At 43.8% G+C, this 16,854-nt stretch overlaps 1 protein-coding gene across 2 annotated transcripts in view; it reads right to left on the bottom strand.

Moving 5' to 3' along the window:
• The window catches only part of PRDM6 (PR/SET domain 6), a 258,332-nt gene that overhangs the window by 80,034 nt on the left and 161,444 nt on the right, over positions 1 to 16,854 (bottom strand). For both annotated transcript variants that reach the window (XM_030193545.1, XM_030193544.1), the window contains exons 5-6: positions 14,542 to 14,666; positions 4,125 to 4,464 (exon numbers count right to left, since the gene is read on the bottom strand). In XM_030193545.1, coding sequence (XP_030049405.1) covers positions 4,125 to 4,464; positions 14,542 to 14,666 — 465 coding nt within the window. The remainder of the gene's footprint in view (positions 1 to 4,124; positions 4,465 to 14,541; positions 14,667 to 16,854) is intronic.

Genomic DNA, 16,854 nt, shown 5'->3' with positions numbered 1-16,854 from the left:
AACCAACTCTATAATCTTAACCAATTATCTCATTTCCAAATCAATTTTTTTTTTCAGTTAAACTCTTTTGAATTATGTATTCCTTCATGTAGCATTGGTTTGCTGGTGTTTACTCAAAAATAACTTTTCTTCTCAGATATCTAAATATAACAGCTCCACAATTATAAAAATAAATTTAGCTCATCTCTGTTAAGAATACAGCCAAAATGTTATATATCTTCAGTGTATTTTTGAATGAATGACTTTGAGGGGCATTTTCAATCTGACACCTAAGTCCAATTTTGGACATTTGACTGAAAACATCCAAAAATCAAGTGGTGAACATAGTGATTTTCGAACCAGAAAAAGTCTTTTTGTTTTGAAAATGGCCATTTGCTAGATGTTTTTGTGCTCAGTGTGTCTGTCTTTTAGGACCATTTCCACACACACACAAAAAAAAAGGTCAAGGGAAAAATGCACAAAAACAAGCCATTGGGATATATGGGGGGGGGGGGGGTGGAGGGTGGACCCAGCATTCTTAGTAGACTGGCCACACAGACATCCCAGCAGAGCAGTGGGGCATCCTAGGAGGTAATTTTGCAAAGCATTTTCCAGTTATAACGCGTGTTTGACATGAGGAAAATGACTCATAAAAACTGCATGGGTGCATATATGCATGATAGTACGCAGACAACAAAGGTCCTACATATACTTTTATAAGATCCATGTTGTCATGTACATATGTGTTTTATAAAATGAGTGCATGTAGGCATACAGCACACACATTTACGCCTGTCTCGGAGTACCTATGCACTGTTGGGGATTACTTAATTCAATAAGACAGCTACGGTGCCTTTATCAAGCAGCAATGAGATAAGTGCATTTCTGAGATTCTTCTGTAGGTACCTTGTTATAAAATTACCCCCATGTATAAGCTGATAAAATTAGATCAACAATGCAATCACTCAGATATGCTTTCAATGTCAATGCACATTCCACCTATGTTTCCAATTCTGTACCAAAGGAAAAGTCACCAGAAACTATGTGTGTGTGCCTATGCATGCATTATGCATCCTCTGTAACCCCATACGTGCTATGTGCATGTATCAGAGATTTATTTTTTTAACATTTAAACAATGTTACACCACTATTTCAGTCATACATTCTGCTGTTGTATTGTTTCCCCCCAAGGTACCCCATAGTTGTACTTTTGTCTTCATCAGCTGATGAAGTAGAGACAAAGTCGCTCAATTTTGCATTGCATTAATTTCATTTTCGCCTTTTGTTTTGTCAGCTATCATGGCTGTCAGAGAAACAAGCTTTGATTCATGAATAATGGTTCCATTATTGCCACTGTGCCACTGGCCAGAGTACCTGAAATTTTAATTCACTTGTTCAGCTAAATTTCATCCCCTGTTCATGGCCATAAAATTCTTTATTGACAAACTTTCAAACCAACTTTGACTCTGAGGTATCTAGTCAACATTTTTCTTCTGTATGGATATTAGTTTATTGAATAAGTGGCATCTGTTTTCCTCCACATCAACATGGGAGTAGGTATTTCCTTTTTGACAGCTGTGCACGATTTACGGTTTTGCATGCTTCGAAGAAAAATAGGGCTAAGCAAAAAAATTCCAATTCATTACCTCTTCGTACTTAATTAAATTCAGACACATTGCATACTATAGGTGAACCCTGAAATTTTGAAGGAACGACAACAGAGAGAGGGGCATATTATATTATCATTGGAAGCCCAAAGGAGGGGGCTGTTTAATTATTTTTTTTTTCATCTGTGATAGCAATAGATTTTGTTCCAACTTCCTGCACTGTCACGGACAGAAAAATCTTGCAGAATACAATACTTGTACTCTTCGTAGCTGCTTCTGGATGTTTTTACAAAGAGCATGGCTCACCTCTGAATATTATTAGCTCCTGGCAAAACTAAGGGCCCCTTTTGCTAATGTATGTTAAAATTTTGCAGTTTATTTATTTATTTATTAGGATTTATTTACCGCCTTTTTGAAGGAATTCACTCAAGGCGGTGTACAGTAAGAATAGATCAAACATGAGCAGGAGGCAATTAGAGCAGTAAAAATATTCGAACAACAATACAAAGTATGGCATGGTATACTACTTGCAATGACAACACAGTATGTACTAGAACATTATAATTGGTAGTGAAGGGTAAGGTGATTGATTTGAAGAAAGTTGCACGTGAGGTCAGAGAGAAGGTTAAATATTATCTCAGCTAGGGTAGGAGTGGATAAACATGTCCCGCTGCAGTATGTGCAGCCCGAGTCAATCCTTGTGTGTGTGAGTGAGACTAACAGGTTAGTTACTTCTTCCATTAAAGGCATGGTTGAAGAGCCAAGCTTTCACCTGCTTCCTAAAGTAGAGGTAGTCTTGTGTTAAGCGGAGCCTTTCAGGCAATGCATCCCAGAGTGTGGGGGCTACTCTGGAGAAGGCTCGCTTGTGGGTATCACATCGTGTAATGTCTTTTGGAGAGGGTGTAGTTAGTGAAAGTCCTTGGGAGGACCTTAGTGTCCTTGGCGGTGTGTGGCGGATCATCCTATTCTTCAAATACTCGGGGTCATTTCCTTTCAGGGCCTTGAAGATTACAGTTGCATTGTGTTAATGACAAAATGAGCACACAGTAACTTTAAAGCCCAGCATCTTCCCCTCCAGTTAACTCAGGGGCAATACACTCGCAGTGTGTTAAATGCATTGCAGATCACGTGGATGTACTTAACTCCACTATCAGGTGGCATTAACTGTTCTACATTTACCTCAGCATATTACCATACTGCACATTAAGACACAGACCCTGCCGATCTCCCCTTTACATTTGTCGGTTAACATAGGGCTCCTTTTTTTAAGGCATGCTAAATGCCATGCAGTCCATTATATTCCTATGGGCTGCATGGCATTTAGCACATGTTAATCATTAGCATATGCTAAATCCATTAGCGTACCTTAGAAATTGGTGCCATGTTCCAAGCCACTGCATTAATTGTTAGTGTGGGTGTGTGTTAACAGTTAGTGTGTGCTACTTTCACATTAAGGGCAAGATTCTATAGAAGGCGCCTACAAAATCCGCACGGCAAACACTTCCGGCTAAGCGTATTCTATAAGTGGCCTAGTTGATATCCCCGTGCCTAAAACTATGCGCCTCCTTTTGCACCAATGAAAATGTGGCGTAAATCCCTGCCCACAAAATGCCCATTTCTTCCCCATGACCATGCCCCCTTTGAACCGCACGCATTAGAATTTAGGCGCAGTTCATTACAAAATACGCTTAGCGAGTTGTGCAAGTAAATTCTAATTATTGCCAATTAGTGCTCATTATTGCTTGCTAGGTGTTGTTATCAACGCCGATTAGCTTAAGGCAATTAAGTTATGCACGTTGTTATGGAATTTCAGTGCACAATGCTAGGCGTGCTATATAGAATCCGGCAGAAAAGGGACAATTCTATAAGTGGGTGCCTCCTTTTAGACACCCCAATGCTGCATGGTGAGGTTCTATGCTATATGAGCATCTGGGCACCCAGATTCTGTTATAGAATATTAATGTAACCCAGTATCTGTGTGCCTTTCATTTAGGCTCATGCAGTTACACGAGCCATAGACCCGGTGCATGCACTGGGTGCGGCTAAATGTGGCAAGGGGATATATAACTTCCTGTATTCTTTAAGTATCATGCATAACTAGGAGGCCCAGCCATGCTCTGCCCAAACGTACACTCCGTTACATTTGTGCACGATGCCACTTACAAGTAGCCTTATAGAATACCACTTACAGGCGTAAGTGAAAAACTTTTTGTACAATTATGTGTGCACAGGGACATGCGTCCTTGAGCACTTTGTTATAGAATTGCCTTTCATTTGGTTAATGTACTTCAGTTTAAAAAAAAATGAGACCCCCAAATGACACAGAGATTTCAAATAACTGCTGCTCAATAGTTTTACATATGAAGGAAAAAAAAGCACATATGTACAACACATTACCATTCCTGCCCACTTTGCCAACATTTTACAATTCAGTGGAATCCATACAGGTTTAGTTCCCTCTTGACTCAAACTTCTCCAATCCTGGCAGCTAACTCACTGCTCCCTCCCCCATGGAAATGGTGATTTATTTCTCTTTACCTGTCCGGATTCTGTGTGCAGACATGCATCTGTAAGAGAATGCGTTGGGTGAACGTTTTAAAGCACTGCCCACACTTCCACAGGTGCCAGTCACTGAATTCAGAATTGAGTTGGCTCGTTGAAGTCGGGCTTGCGAGAACTCGTTGGTTTTTGATGTTGACCTGGTTAAATCCTCCATCAGCTGGCCCAGACTTATCCAAAAGAGAAAAATTTCTGGTGCACGGAGTCTGTGGGAATACAATGGACCGCTGCAGGGCAGCAGAGGGTAGTTTATTTTTGTTAAAGGGCTGCAGTGGGTCTTGTCTGGACATGGCCTCCATCACAGGAGAAGGAACATTCACTGCAAAAAAAAAAAAAATACAGTTCAAATAAATAACTGGGGTTTTTGCCATATTTGCATTTACATACAGACAAAAAAAACATAACACCATGTTCCCGATGTTCAGCGCTATTTAACCAGCCAGGAACAGCTCCTGACCAGTTAAATTGCACTTAACCAGCTATCCACAAACATTCAGAGGCAGATAGCCGGTTATGTCCCGCTAAATATTCCTGGTCACTGCTTAGCGGCTAACCGGTTATATCATGCGATATAACCGAATATCTGTGAATATTCATTGCATCACCAGCTAAGTTTGGTGGCCAAATGGGGCCACCCAAATAGCAGGTCTATCTTTGGCCACTATCCGCCCAAAATTTAAAGGGAAATGACCGCCAAAACAGCACCTAACTGGCTATCTGGTGATATTCAGCGCCAGATAGCCAGGGCTGAATATCGCTGGTTAGCAGCTTAAAGATAGCCAGTTATATCACACGATATAGCTGGCTATCCCGCAATTTTTACTGCGGAGCCGGCTAAGTTTGGCAGCCATATTTGGCTACCACAATAGATGGAATAACTTTGGCTGGCTCCAACTTAACCGACAGACTGGTGCTGAAAATCAGCTTGGGCAGTTAATCTGGATATTCAATGCCGGTCACCGGAAACAGCCTGACTTTGAATATTTGAGTTCAGTGTGGACTGCAGAGACAGCCGGGCTATCTATCTCGGTCTTAATATCAGGGCCTATAAACTTAACTGGCCAGTCCTGAATATTTGCTTGGGTGGTTATGTTTAAACCAGCCAAAAATAAACTGGAAATTCAATGCTATTCACTGGAAATGGCCCGACACTGGATATCCGGCCTCACCCACTACCGACTGTGGGAGTTAGAGCCGGGCTGCCTCCCTGTGGTCTGAATATCTGCCCCCATACATTTATTTCTGTGTATTGCAGAAAATAATTGAATTTCACTAATGCGCTTTCTGGATTTTTTGGATGCCCCGAGTATGGAAATCTAGCATGGCAATGCATAACAATTTCTGCAGCCAAAATGAACATCTACTGAAAGAGTAAGACAGAAAAAAGAGAAAGGGCCAAATGTACTAAGTATTTTTTTTCCTGATTCACAAAATTATACTTAAATCCTAATGCACATTTTACAGTATAACACTCTAGAAAAACATACAATAGAATAAGCTTTTGTTTGGACAGCCTAGAAACGTAGTTTAAATGCCCAAACCAAATGAAATCTTTTAAGGGGAACAAAGGTGATAACAATGTAGGTATGAAGAGAAAGGAGAGAAGGAGCCAGGAGGTTAGCAGATTAATAAAATGGTGACAAAAAAGCATCATGGAGTAATTGACTAACAGTGTTAGCACATGCTATCTGTTGCAGGGTCTTTTCTATTCCTATGGATCTTGCAGCAGATAGTGCATTCTAGGATTTAGAAAATGGTCCCCTTAATGAATCAGAAAACCCATGTTTCTAATAAGTCTTTTTAAGGGCAATCAGGTAACCGGAGAGTGCATGGTAGGAACCTATTCAATAAAAGAAAGTAGGTGCCTGCTAGTATAACTGGGTATAGATGCAGATATACACTTAGGTGTGAGCTCTTATGCCATCCATAGGTGATGTAAGTATTTAGCACCTACATGCCGCAGAGTGGAGTAGAGGAGAGGTGCCCGGTTCAAATCCCACTGATGCTCCTTGTGATCTTGGGCAAGTCACTTAACCCGGCCTCCGTTGCCTCAAGTACAAAATTAGATTGTGAGCCCTCTAGGGGCAGTGATATACTCAGTGTTCCTGAATGTAACCCACTTTGAGTTACTACTGAAAAGGGTGTGAGCAAAATACAATTAATATAATATAATATAAATATCTCCATAAAGTACAATATTCTTAAACTTACTGTTAATCAGGTAGTGAGCCCTTGATGCCCAGGCCGAGGCCTAGCATAGGATCTTGGCCAAGGCCTAGGGTAGACCAAACGGGCACTACGCACAACCCCAGCCACCAAGCCCCGCATACACAGGTCAATCAACTAGCACCACCAGAAAATGGGAGATAGAGCATTCAGGCGGGCCTCACGGCCTATTGGGAACCCACTCGTACAGAGTCCAAGCATGCAGGCCTCACGGCCGAACAGGAACCGAGGCATACACTGGGAAGGGAGAAAGAACAACGAGGGGTTCCCAAAGGGACTGGAGCACAAGCAACGCACACAACGTTAGCTAGAAACATAAGGGAAAGGGCAACAGACAGAAGCTTCTATAGGATTACACAAGGCTGTGCCACATGGCAGTCAAGGATAGTGGAAGCCACTCAAGGGAACACTCTAGGCTGTACTATACAGCACACAAAGGTAAAGGGAAACCACATATAAGAATACACAAAGCTGTGCCAGACAGCACACAAGGGTAAGGGAACTGCTTAGGAATATACAAGGCTGTGCCACACACAAGAATGCACAAGGTTGGCCCCACAATACACAAGGATAAGGGAACTACTTATAGGGATATACAAGGCTGTGCCACACAGCACTCAAGGATAAAGGGAAGAGTAAGCAAACAGAGAAAGTTGCCTTAACATACAAAGATCAGATAAAGAGCACTGCTCACCAATCAGGAGACAGACTCAGCAAACAAAGGGGAAAACAGGCTAAGGGAAAAGGCTACTCCTGAAACACCGAACCGCAGGAAGCAGAGCTATACGGAAGACAAAGGTGAGAAAAGCAAAGGGAAACTTAAACAAACAGCATACACACACAGAATCAACAAACTACGAGGAGAGCAAGCCAAACTCCAACGTATACACAAAGTGCCCAAGCACAAACAGAGAGACAGAAGCAGGCTTCAGCTGACAGCAATCAAATGCTAAAGCAGGGGTTGTAGGGAGATGTAGGCTTAAATAGATCAGGCTTCAGATAATAGCTCAACCCCTGCCAGGCCAATCAGGAGCAAGTCCCAAAGATTCCCCTGTCTGCTAGCTGAATCATAACACTTACAAATATAAGTTTGAGTTCTACCCATACTCCATACAAGCTCTGCCTATGTGTACACCTCCCCCACCCCTTGGAAATACACACTATGTAAGTCACATGGGTATTTACAGAATAGGGTACAGTGGAATCCTGATATAATGCTATGATTGGGATCCATAAAATATCATTGCTTTAAATGTGGGGTTGTGTTACTGCAGGGGTCAATAGAACATGAACAGAATTGAACCAAAAATTGCAAAAGGAGCTGAATGTCAAAAAAAGGGGAATCAAGAGATGATATTATTATATGCAGATTTGTGTTATTACAGGGCACATTATATCGGGGTTCAGCTGTAGTTACAGAATAGGGCAGGGGTGTAGCCAGACACTCAATTTTTGGTGAACATGGACCCAAGGTGGGTGGGCAGCAGAACCCCTTCCCCGTCCCACAGGCGATTCAGTTTATGAGGAGAAGGAACAGTCAAAAGATGATGCTCAGATGAGTGGAGAGTTCATAAAGGACAGTAAGGAATAAGAGTATTAGACAGAAACAACGCAATACCTGAATAGAAAACCTGATGAACTGTCTGCAGCTTCATTTTAACCACAATTTCTGTAGCTTATGAAGGGGCAATTTAATAGATAAACATGGGCACCTACTTGCCTTCCCAATGTAAGCAACCTGTTTTAAAATAACATCCAGTATTCAAAGTGATTTATAATATAATATAAATATAACGTTCTATTATGTATTGTGTTGAAATTGTAAGTTGTATACTATGCCATACTTTGTAGTGTTATTTGAATACTAGTAAAAAAGGCCCGTTTCTGACACAAATGAAACGGGCACTAGCAAGGTTTTCCTCGGAGTGTGTATGTTTGGGAGAGTGTATGTGAGAGTGTCTGTGTGTGAGAGAGAGAGTGAAAGTGTGAGTGTGTGTGTGTGAGAGAGAGAGAGTGAGTCTGGGTGTGAGTGTGTCTGTCAGAGTGTGTGTGTGAGAATGAGAGTGTGTGCAAGTGCGAATGTGAGAGTGTGTGTGTGTGCGAGAGAGTGTGAGTTTTATTATAGTAGATATATAAATAAAGAATATCTACCCCCCAAAATTGTAATGCACCCAAGATCAGGAAGAAAAAGGATTACATCACAGCCTTCAGAGCTGCCAAGGACTCATGTCAAGAGCTTCCTCCTTGACACACACACAAAAAAAGAGGAACAATCCGGAAATCTAAAACTATTCAAGGCAAAATGAAGAAAAATGATAGCCGCAGACAGATCACTGCACGTTCCCCAACCCTTAATTAAAAACATAGCACTCAGCTGACCTTAGGGAGCTCTATAGGCGCTCTGAGTCAGGATATAAGAGACACACCCTCTCCGAGCAGCCCCCGGCTTACAGCCCACGCCAACGGGGCTAGGCAGGATTGCCTACACAACCACCACCCCGTGCTGTACCGGGCCTAGCACCTCCGCCTTCTCTAAACCACCAGCACTCCCTACCACCCCTCATTTCCTCCCTACCTGCACATAGTTGTTCTCACAATAGTCAGCGACACGGCTCAAGTTTTGGTAGCTTTCTATGAGCGCCCCCTTTGCCGGCGGGGATTTCCTCCTCTAGCAGCATTTGCAGTTTGGCTGACTCCAGCGATCTTCGGCGTTGCTTGCTAGCCTGTGCAGGGCGGGGTTCTGTGCATCTGACGTCCTGGACATGCAGGACGTCAGACGCACAGAAGCCCTGCCTGCACAGGCTAGCAACGCCGAAGATCGCTGGAGTGAGACTCAGCAGACAACACAGGACTTCTGCTGGCGGGGTTTCGGGTCCCCTGACGGCAAAGCAACGCAACGGTGGGTGGCTTGGGGGGGGGGGATGTTTTGTTGGGGGAGGTGTTGGGGGGGTGTTGCACCTCCTGCATTCTGTGGGCGGGGCTACTTTTCAACTGCAGCTTTGGTGGGTGGCTTGGGGGGGGGTTTGGAGTTGGTTTCCCTCAAGATTTTTTCCGCGGGTGGGTTGGGAGGTTGGTAGGCTGCGTTTCCTAGGCAGGGGGAGGAGTAGGGAAACACGCGACTCCTCCACCTGCTTGGTTGCGATCCCCATTCCCTTCCTTTAGTTTACTGTTCTGAAGACAACGTTCTGACGTTTGACGTGTGGGCGGGGCACGGGTCAGTGGAGTGGCTTCATCACCATGAATCCACAAACTCTTCAGGGAGTGATTGAGTGACTTCAGAATGTTGTCTTCAGAACGTTGAGGGTGAGTTTTATTATAGTAGATTTTACTGTTGTAATTGCTTATTGCTCATGTTTGATCTATTCTTACTATACAGCGCCTTGAGTGAATTCCTTCAAAAAGGCAGTAAATAAATCCTAATAAATAAATAAATAAATAAATAAAGCAGCAAGAGAGGCTCCTGCCCAATAAAATCGCTCTCAAGTGGCCATCCGCTGATATTCATCAGTACTTAACCAGGTAGTGCTGCTGAATATCAGCTAAGACTGAAGAAAGCAAATCCATCTTGTGAAGGGGGCATTCTGGGGGAACTTGGGGAGGAGCCATAGAGATACAATTACCAGCAATACTCAGTGCAGATGCCTGCATAGCTAACTGGGCAAGTAGAACCACAAAAATAACTAACTAAGCAAAGTTAGAACTGCTATATGGGTGCTGGCAACTTCTGGGTTGCATCCGCTGGATCACCATGCCAATCCTGCCCCCCCCCCCCCCCCGATCTCCCTGATACCTTAGTTGCAATCCACCCATACCCCCTGTTTGATTCACACACACATACCCACCAAATCAGCACCCTCTGATGCGCCTCCTCCAACCTACCCGACCCCTCTCCCAATGCTGAAATTACAACATAGGGCCTCCTGATATTCCACCCATTCACCCAACTCCTCTCCTGATGGCCAAAAATATAACAGAGCCCCTTCTCCTGAAATGCCTACCTCCTACTCAACCCCCATCCCAATGGCCAAAAATACAACAAAGAGCCCCCTGATGTTCCTCCCACTCACCCAACTCCTCTCCTGATGGCCAAAAATACAACAAAATGCCCTCCACTGCTTCTCCCACCCACCTGACCCCGTCCAAATGTCCCCAAAGCCCTCATTCCTCTCCCTACCAATCTGATTCCCCCCCCCCCCCCCCCCCAAGAAGTCCCAGGGCTTACTCGGGAGCATCCATAGTGATATACTTAGACAGGGTAGAGGTGGTTCCCCTCTGCTCCTACTCAATCTGGCTCTAGGTGCCATTTGGCACCTGATCCCGCAATAAACTAAGCTGCAGTAAAATTCAACATTTTCTGTTGCTTAGTAATGTCCATCCTAAATAACACAATGCTATGCACTTTCTAAACTTTTCTCTTCTGCTCTCATGGAGTAAAAGATACTCAGGCCCAAACCAAGTTTCCAAGTTTATTCAGCATTTATTACACCGCTCTATGGGAGCCGTCAGGACGGTTTACAATCTAAAACAGAAAGCAGGGAAATTAAAGGAAAAAGGACAACAGACGAGGACATTATACAGTAGAAGCAGGGGAAGAACTACGATCAAGATAATAAAGGGTGGGGGGGAACAATAGGGACACTCTAAAACAGCCAACCACTTCAAACACGCAGAAAAGGATTACTTATAAGCCTCTGCTCTCATTGTTCAGATCTCTTCTTGATATACAAATAAGGAAAATCAAGTCAGTAACATATACAATGAGCTTGATTTACTTTGGGGAATGTGTCACAGAAGCAGCAGCTACAGCAGAACACCCCCCCCCCCCCCCCCCTCCACCAAGCATCCCAGCAATCCATGGGCCTTTCTGACAACCTGCTTAATCTGGGCTCAAATTAAATCAAATCGTGGGATTAAATTGTAGTAGAGAATTTTTAAGTACAAAAGAAAAAGTTGTCTCAGGGTACTCATTTAACTGGTATTAGCTGGTGATGTGGTTGAAACTCCATCATGGAAAAGTTTTATGAGCAGATTAGGTAAACATCTGTCAGAGACAGTGCAGGCCATTAATAGGAGAAGCCATACTGCTACAAAATAGGAAGTGGAAAAACTAAAGGAGAAATATATAATATAGATCATAGTCTTAACAATTATAAAAATCAAATACCAACAGATACAGTAAATATATATAGGGGCTTTTTAACTAAAATGAGGTACATCTGAGATCAGGCCTACCCAGCAGTGGTGTACCCTTGCCGATGCCAGCATTAGAGAGCAAGCTAGGCTCCAGCCACTGTGTTTTTATGTCCCTCAGTGCCTGTTTAAAGCTTTCGCTCTGCCATGTCCCCCCCAACCCTGATGCAATTTCCTGGGAAGAACACGGCAGAGGAAAGGCTTCCAGGCCAGCCGGGAGCAGCAGCAGCAGCAGCACAGGGGATGGGTGATAGGAGAGAGGAAGCATTGTTGGGCATGGGGGTGGAGGGGAGGGAGAGAAGGAGAGATGCTGAACAGGGGAGGGGGAGAGAGCAGTGGCATTCCTATGTCGTCTGCCACCCAGGGTGGATCGCCACTGTAACCCCCTCTCCCCAGCGCATCACCGCCCTGGCGCATCACCTCCCCCAGGCACATCACCCCCCCCCCCCCAGCACATCACTTCCACTTCCACTCCCCTCCAGGCACATCACCTCCTGGGGGTGGAGGGAGAAGTTACACAGCTGTCGGCTCTTAGGGTTCCCTGCCCCTCAACAGGAAGTAACATTAGAGGGAGCATGGAACCAGCGGAGCTGACAGCCTCATGGCTGCTTCCTGCATCCCCTTGCAGCATGCACTTGGGGTGAACTGCCCCATCCTTGGTACACCACTTGGAAAGAAAGGGATAATTGTTGGGTGTAGAGTAGGATGGGGAGGAGAGGAGAGGAGAGTGAAGGAGAGATGCTGCAGAGGAGTGTTGAAGGAGAAGAGAGGAAGAAATGTTAAATCTGAAATGGAGGGAGAGATGCTGCAGAGGGGAGAGAAGGATGACGGAGAAATGTTGGACATGGTGGTGGAAGGGAAGGAGAGATGGAGAAATGCTGCAGGGCACAGATAGATGTTAGACTTGGGATGCAAGAGAGAAAGAGAGAGATGGTGGACAATGGGAGAAAGGGAAGAGGATAAGGAGAGGGAATGATGTTGGACATAAGAGTGGAGGAGATAGAAGGAGAGATGCTGCACAAGAGGGAGGAAGAAGTTGGGAGATGTTGGATCCAGGGGCAGAAGGAGTGAGAGAGAGATGCTGGACTATTGGTGGGAGGGAAGACAGAGGGAGAAATGCTGGCCCATGGGGGAAGGGGCAAAAGGAAAGAGAGAAGTGACAGGAAGATGCTGGGAGGGAGTGTAGGGTGGGGAGAGGAGAAAGAGGGAGATGATTCTAGGCTAGAAGGGAGGAGGGAGACTCTAGAAATGGTGGAACCATGTGGGAGAGGCCAAGAGGGGTGGCAAGGAAATGAACGAGAGGAGGATAGTAATTACAGGGGGTAGAAATTTGATAATGGGGAGTTGATTGAAGATGGAAAGGAATGGAAGGCTGGGGAAGGAGTGAGATGGGGAATAGGAGAGCTAGTAAGTGAAAGAAGGAGATGGAAATCTGATAGGTATCTCAAAAGTTAAAGGAAAGAAAGGGGTTAGAAAGAGGGTGAAACTTTAGTGGATAAAGAGCAGAAGAGAAAGAAAATTGAGGAAAGGGCTAAAATGGAAAAAATGATATGTCAGAGGCAAGTGCACTGAGGGAATGGAACAAGAGAGAAGAAAAGACAAATGGACAGCAGCTACTTGAAGGAGAATCAGCAGAAAAACAGGAAAATGGAAAAGAGAAACTGAAGCCAATATGACAGAAAAATAAAATAACCAGACAACATAAGGCAGAAAAGGCATTCTTATTTTGAATGTATTAACTGAAATATGTTAGCCTGAGAAACGTGCATAATGGATGTCATTTTATTGTGTTCAATAGAAAAGAAAATACATTTCTATTTTTATTTCTCCACTAGTGCAGTACATGCCAAGGTTCCCAGTTCAATTTTTGTCTACATATTTTTATTTGTAATTTATGATCCCTTGTTCTGTATTTGATGAGGGTCTGTTGGTGTGATTGTAATGGCAGGTGGGGAGATTGGAGAGGAGACAGGGAGGAAACGGAATTGGGGGGGGCTTCTTTATTTTCCCCATGGGTCCTAGCATGTCTAATACCAGTCCTGACCCTTGCAGTAGCTAGTGGGAATCCCCAAGCCCCAAAGCTGAGGACCTCTCTGAAGGCAGCTAAAACTCCCTTGTACGAAGCTTGGCAGATGACGGCAACATCCTTGAGCCACCGATAACTAAGCATGCATGGGGTGCTGGCATTGGTGACTCAAGGAGTTGCTGCTGCTGCTGCCAAGCTTGGTGAAAGAGAGTTCTGGCCATCTTCGGAGGACATCTTAAGCTGACAGAGCTTGGAGATCCTTGTGAGCTAAAGTATATTTTGAGTTGGGAGGTGCCGGGAGAGGGGTGGAGAATGTGGAGAGGAAGGGGTCAGGGGCAGGGAGAAAATTTTGTGCCCACCCACTTTGGGCTCAGGCCCACCCAAAATCGGCTGTCTGGCTATGCCACTGCCCCTTATCGACTAGGTTAGGGGTGCGCTGGGGTGGAGTGTGGTCAGAACATCAACTTAGCTGCTTAGCAGCGATATTCAGTCTACTAACAGGCAAAGTAACCACATAAAGTTAGGATGGCAAAACACTGGTCTGAATATCAGTCAATGCCTGGTTAACTTCCGGGTCAGCACACAAACCCAGGTATTCAATGCTGGGAGCCACACATGCCCCTGTGTTGAATATCTGGGGTTAGGTCAGTTCACGGCTAGAACCAGCTTGCAACCCGCATACCACCACAGGCTGAATATTAACCTGATTATATCATTTTCCTTTAGTTCTGCACCTGTGTTTTCGAAAAAGGATTCTGCTTGATGGCAGAAGATGGACTAGATAACCTGCCTCATCTTTTAAAGAAGTTTAAAGAAGGCCCATTAAAATATTCATAGCTTAATGTTTTTTAATGTGAGAAATTCCAACAAGAGATGAGGAGTTAATAAGCAAGGAAAAATACATTTTCAAGCTATAAACTCTGCAATCTGGCAAAAGCAACATTATGTCCTTACAGTTTTCATCTTGCGCGATGCACTGCAAAGGAATTCCGAAGAAGGAAGTGTAGCTATCATTGTACCATACCAAGAGCTCCGTGCCTCTGGGGATATCGATGCAGGCTCTGTAAAATATGCTTGACCTGTTCAAGACAAAGCAAGACAGAGACCATATCAGCCAAAATGCAGGAATCCTTTTCCTCTGCACAAATGATACATCTTTTAAGTTTTTGCTAATTAAAAAAAAAAAAAATCATTGTTTATGCCATGACCACAATCCGACGGATATTCAGACCGCGGGAGGCAGGTCAGCTAAGTGCTGCGATCGGCGCTGAGCCTGTATTTTCAATGCCAGGCAGTTTCCAGAGACCAGCATTGAATATCCATTTTTTTTTAAATTTAGCTGGCTTAAACTTAACTGTCCAAGTTAATATTCAGAGCTGGCCGGTTATAGCAGCCAAAGATAAGATTGCTATTTAGGTGGTCCAATTTGCCTGCAAACTTAGCCAGCAAAGCTCTAAATATTCATGGTTAGTCAGTTGTATCACACGATATAGCCAGTTAACTGCTATGTGCTGCGTGCCTATATTCAGTGGAGATAACCAGCTATCTCACACTGAATATTAGCACTTAGTCGATTAAGCGCTATTTAACTGGCCAGGAGACATTCCTAGCTGGTTAATAGCGCTGAATATCATCCAGAGTGTGATTTCTGTTGCAATATATTACAGTCTAGTCTCTAGGAACACATTTGTAGTTCAGTATTTCAGGCTGCTTGCTGTTTTGCTTTCCTATGGTTCAAAGGCAAAGGTGGTAGAGCCTGGCAAGGGCAGGAAACACCATTTACCAAAATGGTCCTGTTAGCCCAGGAAGAAACGCCCAAAATGCAAGTCGTGATTAAGTGCAATTAATCATGCGATTAAAATTTATAACTGTTGCCCGCCCCTAATTAGGATGCTTCAACTACTCAGTCTTCTGCAGGAAAAATAATGTCGCAAGATGCAGAGTGCATAACATATTTTTATACTGAGTCTATAAAAAACTTTGGTATAAAGAATTGAAAGATCTCTACTAGAGAAAGCTCTTCTACGCTTTATCCTCACTGATGGGAAGAAATGATTGAGAAGTTAAATAGAGAATACAACCTGGGTAGCAGTAATTATCAACCCATACACTTCTTGATTCAAAGAAGAGAAGGAAGAAGCATAGCAAAATAAATAACATGACCTTCACGACAAGTGACTATAGCAAAATAAAGAGCACGTCAACTCCAAGGCAATGGCCATTCTCCACTTCCCACTACATTGTGCATTAGGCAGTTAGGGCTAAATTCTATATATCATGCCTAAAAAATTGGCACTCAAAAATATATGCCCAGAAGTATTCTATAAAGTATGTCTAAATTTAGGCATATTTTACAGAATATGCCTAAGTTTCATCGCAGTTTACTGAATATGCCTAGCGCCCGTCCACGCAACTAAATTTAATGTATACCTTGGAGGAAAGGAGAAACAGGGGTGATATGATACAGAGGTTCAAATATTTGAAAGGTATTAATCCGCACATGAACCTTTTCCGGAGACGGGAAGGCGGTAGAACTAGAGGACATGAATTGAGGTTGAAGGGGGGCAGACTCAGGACTAATGGCAGGAAGTATTTTTTCACGGGGAGGGTGGTGGATATGTGGAATGCCCTCCCATGGGAGGTGGTGGAGATGAAAACAGTAATGGAATTCAAACATGCGTGGGATAAACACAAAGGAATCCTGTTTAGAAGGAATGGTTCCATGGAATCTTAGCGGAGATTGGGTGGCGACGCCGGTAATTGGAAACAAAACGGGAGCTGGGCAGACTTCTATGGTCTATGCCCTGATCGTGACTGAATAGATAGGGATGGGCTGGAGTGTAAATTTTAAGGGGCTTCGATGTTAGCTTCAGAACGTAGTACAAGAACAGTACTGGGCAGACTTCTACGGTCTGTGCCCTGAGAAAGGCAAGGACAAATCAAACTCAGGTTACATATAAAGTATCACATATTATGTAAAATGAGTTTATCTTGTTGGGCAGACTGGATGGACCATACAAGTCTTTATCTGCTGTCATTTACTATGTTACTCACGTTAATCATGGACAGTTACGCCGAGTAAAACTCGGTATAAATGCCAATGCCTAAATTAGGTGCATACTGGGTGTATTCTATAATAACACTCATATATTCTATAATGATGCTCATAAAATAACTCTGCAACATGGTAGACACCCCGGAAGGGGTGGATGACAAGAGGAAGGACCTAGCAAAACTTGAGGAATGGTCCAATATTTGGAAACTGAG

This window comes from Microcaecilia unicolor, chromosome 2 (genome assembly GCF_901765095.1).
Source record: "Microcaecilia unicolor chromosome 2, aMicUni1.1, whole genome shotgun sequence".
Lineage (NCBI taxonomy): Eukaryota > Metazoa > Chordata > Amphibia > Gymnophiona > Siphonopidae > Microcaecilia > Microcaecilia unicolor.
This window is presented reverse-complemented; position numbering and strand designations above follow the sequence as displayed.